General features: G+C 32.4%; 1 protein-coding gene across 1 annotated transcript; it reads right to left on the bottom strand.

The window, feature by feature from the left end:
- Positions 1–5,247: 5,247 nt before the first annotated feature.
- On the bottom strand, positions 5,248–6,567 carry LOC134279670 (uncharacterized). Its single transcript, XM_062762096.1, has one exon. The coding sequence runs from the start codon at positions 6,565–6,567 to the stop codon at positions 5,248–5,250; it is 1,320 nt and encodes a 439-aa protein (XP_062618080.1).
- Positions 6,568–7,628: the final 1,061 nt, after the last annotated feature.

Genomic DNA, 7,628 nt, shown 5'->3' with positions numbered 1-7,628 from the left:
TATTTGTGTAGAGGTTTAACGTTGTGTTTTATGTTTATCGTTTGTTTATATTGTTTCATTAAACATTCTGAGTGACAAAAACTTTTGCGTGTTGTCCCTCTTATTTATTCTCAATCAAACGGTTTCCTTGATTCCTCATAAAATACTTAAATTAGAGAAATGTTTTTGCGTTTTATCTTTTATGTGCATATATGATACGAACATAGGCCTTAAAGAAACCAGTTTTAATTATTCATGATAAGATAATACACCAAACCGTCTCTGTGAGAAGAAAAAAGACAGGCAATGCTTTAAGATAAGTTCAGTTTGCACGCATTCTGCATATCAGATAATCAATACGTATCAGTGCCAAAAATTCTTATGGTTAAAGATTTTGAAATGTGTATTTGTATTTAAATTGCCGTGTCTTCAACTAATAGAATAGGTCACGAGATTAAAGTATAAGTCACATTATCCAACGATGGGGTATACGATGAGAAACCGATGCGTTTTTGATGAAAATGGCGTGGTTGACAGCCGGGCACCACTAGTGATCGGACGGTGACTGAATCTTTTTTTTGCGAATCGGTGGGGTCCTCGGTAGGAAATAATTCGTAGTTAAAATTCAGCGATGTCTCAAACGATGCCTCACATCGCTCCTCATCGGCTACCCATCATTAACACATCTTTAAGGATCGGCCGATGTATGGCCAAGCATCTTCCAATATCCGTTGAATCTGAGGTCATCGGGGAGTTTAATGGTGTTCAAAAGATAACGACCCATCATCGGTCGATGTTCGACTAAACATTGGCCCGTAGTCGACCGATGTACGAACAATATTCATCAGTAGTGTTATATAAAGGAAAACATTTGCAAATGTTAATATTTATCATTAAACGAATATTCAATGCATTCTGATACGTGTAAGCAATAGTAAACTTTTGGCGTATCAACTGCGCAAATTAGACACGGTTGTGGCAGGAAGAGGGTTAAGTAAATTAAAATTGGAATGTCCAATGGTATATGCAATTTATGTAAAAACCAAATGGAAAATCAACATTTATTGTTTTGTCACCGATCTCGAGGTACAGGGCACCAGTAGATAAGGGGAACTAGCTCAGACATTTCCCTAACCAAGAGACAGAGGGTCAGCCTATGTTTAGGCTTAACAACATCAAGATCGAATATGCATAGAGCTATAACTCGAAGGCAGCTAGTCAGATTTTACAATTTATTAAGTTACAGTTTAGTTCAATAACTGTATTAACAATGATCGAATAAAACAAAGCCAAAACAAATAATAATGAATTTATTAGACTCAGCACTTAACTTGGTCCACTGGCAAGTAAATCCAGAATAGCTGTTAATGATATGGTTACTGAATACTTTCCATGCAAAATTGGGGTACTACAAGGGGAAAACTTATCGCCCTTTTTATTTGCTTTATTCCTGAATGGTGTAGAATCTTTTTTAATTGCACATAACAATATTGGTGTCTCAACAATATCAAATGAGATTGAAAAAGAACTTGGTGTTTTGCTAAAAATGCTGATTATTTTGTATGCAGATGATACAGTTTTACTATAGGAATCACCTGAAGATTTATAGAATCAGTTGCACAGCTTTTTATTGTATTGTGAAAAATGGAAGCTAGAAGTTAATATAGAAAAAAACAAAAATACTGATTTTTTCAAAGGGACGTATACCACATAAAGTTTTTTATTACAATAACAAAGAAATTGAAATTGTTAAACATTTCAAATATCTAGGAATTATATTCTCAACAACAGGCTCATTTATTAAGACAAAACAATATGCTACTGAAAGAGCAACGAAAGCTATGTATGGTATTTTGAAAAAGGGTAACCAATTACATCTTTCTCTACATGACCAATTGTATTTGTTCGACAAGATTGTAATTCCAATTTTATTGTATGGTTGTGAAGTGTGGGGTTATGGTAAAGTTGAAATGGTAGAAAGAGTACATTTAAAATTTTGTAAAATGCTTTTTCATTTAAAACCAAGAACTCCAAATTTTATGATCTATGGTGAATTAGGTAGAGTACCTTTAATTATACATCTCAAAACAAGAATTATTGCATACTGGTCAAAAATTTTACATGGAAAACAATCAAAATATTGTTTTTTAATGTATAAATTACTTCGTGCAAAATTTGATAATGGACATGAATCTAAATGGTTAATGAATTTGAAATCAATTTTAGACAATTGTGGTTATAGTAATATTTGGAATCAGAATCAATTATTTAATAGAACTTGGCTTATTAAAAGTTTGAAACAAAAATTACTAGATCAGTTTCAAGAAAACTGGAACTCAATCTGTAATGATTCTTCAAAAGGTGTGACATATAATCTATTTAAAAATATACACTTTCGATGTCAATTTTATGTAGATAGCAGGTTAAATAATTATAAGAAACAAATTTTAGCTAGATTTAGAACAGCAAACCATAAATTACCCATTGAAACAGGAAGATGGGAAGGTATTGAAAGAATTAATTGAATATGTCTTTTATGTAAAAATGATCTTGGTGATGAATTCCACTATATTTTATGTTGTGAAAAATTAAAAGATGAAAGATTATTTTACAAGACCAAATTTATCAAATTTAATGAATCGTTTTCTTCCAAAAATGTTGGACTATTGAGTAAACTTTGTTCTTTTATTAAAATAGTAAACGAGAGAGTCAAACCTCCAGGTTAACATCAATGTAAACAATTATTATATGGAAATACTTTATTATAAGCACACTTTGTATATATGTTATATGTTATGCTCACGCATATATGTATATATGTTATAATAATATGTATTGATCTCTAAGTCGTTAAATAACAACCAAAGATATATTAATAAACTGGTAAACTGGTAAAAAAGTCTATGAGAGAGCCAATTATAAATTATCAAAGACCCAAGCTAGTAACATGAGGATGTTCAAAACTAGGAAATAAATTTAGACGCCCCACTACTTAGTCTACTGGCAGACTGGTGGACAGTCTCTTCAATAGCCAGTGTTATAGACATAAGCAGTGTTCGTAGTGTTCTGACTGTAGAATAAATTCCTAACAGTATACTTATAATGATGGGGTTAATTGAATAAATATAAATGAGACATAGATTTACTCATGATGACCACTCAGGTAATTACTTGATCTGTAACTGAGTGCTATTAATTACAGATAATTAACATATGGAGACCTGTCAAATGTTTGTTCTAACATACATGAGTATTATTTATTCATTTTCAAATTCATAAATATCAATTAAATTGTAGAGTCAAATCCTAAATAGTTACAAAAATATCTTTACACAAAATAACAAACTATGACATTTTCATTGTAGGATAGTTAAACCAACACTTGTAAATGTGTTATATGAATGAAAATATGGAATTGGACTCAGAAACAATAATTTAAGGCTACTCAATAGAAACACTTATCTCAAGAATATTTGTTAACACTTTGATATGCATTTATAAGTGGGTTATATGGAAAACGAGAAACGAAGTCAAATATGAAAATGTTACTAAGTATATTATTTTAGTATAAACGCTGCCTTTACTATGTAAAAAAACTTAATATTGAATATTTACATTTGCAAATATCTTTCTTAGGTGAACCTATTGAAGAGAAATAACGTTCAATTTTGCATGAATTTCATTTGGGGGTCAGAGGTCATAGCGCGACCGGATCACATCTAGCGATGTGATACTTCTAGGTCATTGCGCGTCACTACAAAGCAATACGTTGGGCCGTTCGTGTAATAAAAATAATAACAACATAAACAAAATAAAAACAATTTAACTCGAAATGTATTCGTTTCAAATGTAAATATAAGTATTAAACAACAATGTTAAAAAGTTCACTGGGAAAGGAACTTTTAGTTCGTACGTGATCAAATCTACCTTCGAACTTCACAGGATTTGATCACGTGAACAACTAAAAGTTCTTTTCCCAGAGAACTTTTTAACATTGTTGTTTATTTCTTAAAGGCAGAGACTTTTTACCGGGTGGTAAATTCCAGGTGAGGGAGGGGCTTATTCTGTACAGGTGTGAATGACTTGGGGGCTAGAAGTCTACCTGTGGTCAGCTGTCTACTAATCCCTATACACAGGAAGTGATTTAATACACAGTGAAATACCCAGATGCCAAACTTTACCTGTGTTGGGGATTTTGAAAATTAGTAATAAAGGGTTTTTAAATTATTTATTGATTTAATTTTGACTGTTTGAAAAAACCCTACCCATTTAAAAAGAATCAAGATATCATGCTATAAATACAAATATTAAAACAAAGATTGTTTTAAATGTTAGTGTATGTGTTAATTAAAAAAAGCAACAACTCCTGTAACAAAAAAATAGAGTGAATTAATTCATTCATTATCAGGATCCCATCTATTAATTAAATGGAAAGAGAGCTGTTTGAACTACATTTCACTAAAAAATATCTAGGTTTATCCTAAACTTAATAAAGCTTTGTCATCACGAAACATGCAAAAGAAATTGCTTGTAAATTCTTATCTGAATAAAAAAGGAAAATATAAGTGACCCATGATAAGAAACATTATTTTGAATTTAATTACTTTACAGAGTGCTGCTCTGAACTTTTTCAATAACATTTCCACTTCAGATTTACCATTTAGCAAATCAAAATTAATATCAAAGTTTCATTTGAAAATAAAGTCTTAACCAAAGGTTAATTAAAAAAAATTAATATTATATTATAATCCTTTCAAATACTAAAGGTATTATTATTTAATTCTTATATAAGTATTATCAAGATAAAAAAATTCTTAGTAATAGTTTCTCTATACCTTGTTCGGTAAACATCAAAGGATCATGAGCAAATTTGAAGGTCCCCATGAGTCCCAAACAAGGTGTACAGGGTATAGGGTATACACAGGGGCAGAAAGTAAATGTCAATCAACTTCCTGCATCCAATGATGGACCTTCATGTGCACTTGATTGACAGGGCTACCCAGACCAGGTATTTTTGAAGGCGGTGCTTAAAATCTCTGCCTTTAAATGCATTGTATGATATTTATACAGAAAAATGAAATTGAGCTAGAGCAACAACAAAAAGGCTTAAACTTGAAAAGGAAAGTAGCGTAATAATATTGAATCTGTTAACATTTACTTGTCTTCTAAAACATCGGTAGCATAAAAATTTCATACGATTTTCGATGTCTTTTGTCATATCAAGCAGTTGTATTTTACGTACAAAATGATTATATCCTGATGATCAGGTTATATCCGGATAACACGGACAAATCTTTTAAATTGTTTGTCTTTCATTGTGACATACAAAATGTTATCACTGAAAGTAACACAGACCGGAGAAGGTATGTCATATATTGATTTCAACCTGTAACCACCCGGATTGACAATATCTACACAGTCATTGTTATTGTCTGTTACGTATATATTGTCAATACCATCGCAAGAAAGACCCTCTGGTTCAAATTGTTGTCTTTTATCAGGACATGCTCCATCATATTTAAAGCGAATTCCACGATACTTATTGACAACTATCACACATTTCTCATATATATCCGAAACACAAGGTTCACCTTTGCTGTTTATAGCTATGAATTTCGGATACCGAAACATTCGAGTGTTGTTGTGTTTATACTCAATTTCTTTTTCAACAACCAACTTGTTGCCTTTGTAGTTTTTAAACAAGACGACCCTTCCCATCATTGCTTTCTGATTGAACATACAAATATAAATTTTGTTATCACCCCACATTGCCAAGCCATTTGGCGTCCATTCGTGTGAGCGATATATAACAGTTATTACGTCATTTTTAAACTTTATTACCTCTTTCAGTCGACCGTTAGTCACATATAAAGCTTCCGATGACATGCTTATGAAATCAGCATTCTTAGTAAGGATCATCTGCTCCGGCCGCCCATACTGTAGTGAATAACAAGTAACGCAATTTGAACCATCAGAGATATAAATTGAATCTTCTGTTGCGCATAAATCTTTAATACCTAGAATATTTGCAAATTTTAGCAATTCCGGACTATCATTTAATTCACTTTGTTCCTGGTTATACTGCCAACTGCCAGAATTATGAGTTCTTTCGGGAACACCAGGCATCAATGTTTCATATATATGATCATTGGTAAGATGTCGTGAAATCCTACTTTCGACTCGCCGACCAACTTGTGAAAGCCGACTTTCATTTCGATTAGTGTTTCTGCTAGATATATGACCCTTTATTTCATCATCATATGCAGGTTGTATAAATTCTTCATATGAAGAACTTGATGATGAGCTATATCTGTTTTCTAACCTATTTATGTTCTCTAAAATCTCTAAATAGAATTCATAGACTTTATCTATGCAGATTTCCATACGTAAGAGGTGATTTGGACCATGAAATAATACGTCGTTACGAATCTTTTGCATTAATTCATCCATTCGTTTTCCAAATTCCCTTTCTGGTGCACAGTAGAGATTAGAGCAACTGGATGAGGTGTATAGACGCCTCAATGTAGGACGTTGTTGTGCAATATCGGCACTCCTTCTACTACCAGGTCTAGCGTGGAACTTTGCCATTGTCGTTTTTCTTATAACCTAATTGAAAATTATAAATTGTATTTTTCAAAAACGCATACGCAAACAATAGATCATAACATATTATAATGACACGTAAAATTATTGCTTAAAGCTAACTAAGAATATTAAGGAAGTTTAAGATCCAAATGAAATATCTACATGTACATGTACTTCATAATTTTTTTTGCTTTTATATATATAAAGAATCAAGCTATGAAACTTAATTTATAGAATAATTTTTAGCTTCGAACCCGATATTTTAAAACAATTCATCACTTTACAATACCTGAAAAAGGATGGGAATGAAAATATGGAAATGAAGGTTTAGTAATTGAGTACATTTAAGGAATGTTTTTAAAGTTAGAGTTTGTGGTGCGTAAATCACACAGACTTGTCACGTAGGCATCGCTTAAAAATGAAAATGGTATACAAATCAATTTCACAGTTAGCTTACTTGAAAAACACAGCAAATGTAAATATTATATTTTTAACACAATCATTATATTGTGTCGGAGACCATCATGGCAACAAATTCGGTGTACCGACAAAAAGTGGCCCCGTAGAATGTTAACTAAAGGGGGGGGGCATTTTTCTACCTCAGGTTAATATTCTACGACAGGTAAAAGACAATTCTTTCAGAGCGGTAATTCTACGACTCCACACTCGTTGACCCCCCTACTTTTTTAGCTCACCTGAGCGGAAGGCTTATGTGAGCTTTTCTGATCAAAATTTGTCCGTTGTCTGACGTCGTTGTCGTAGTTGTCGTCGTCGTTGTCAAGTTTTCACATTTTCTTCTTCTTCTCAAGAACCACTGAGCCAATTTCATCCAAACTTGCCACAATTTAAAGTATTCTTGGGTAAAGGGGATTCAAGTTATTTCAAATGAAGGGCCACGCCGTCTCCAAAGGGGAGATGGTTATGAATTAGTGAAAAATTAATCTTTTAAAAATCTTCTCAAGAACAACTGGATCAGGAAAAATGAAACTCGTGTGGGAACATCTACAGGTAGTAGAGATTCAATCATTTAAATCATGACCCCCGGGGATAGGGTGGGGCCACAA

Source organism: Saccostrea cucullata, unplaced genomic scaffold (genome assembly GCF_032062105.1).
Source record: "Saccostrea cucullata isolate Sc308-1 unplaced genomic scaffold, CSIRO_AGI_Scuc_v1 ctg6297, whole genome shotgun sequence".
Lineage (NCBI taxonomy): Eukaryota > Metazoa > Mollusca > Bivalvia > Ostreida > Ostreidae > Saccostrea > Saccostrea cuccullata.
Note: the sequence above shows the minus strand (reverse complement) of the source record. Positions and strands in the feature narration are given on the sequence as shown.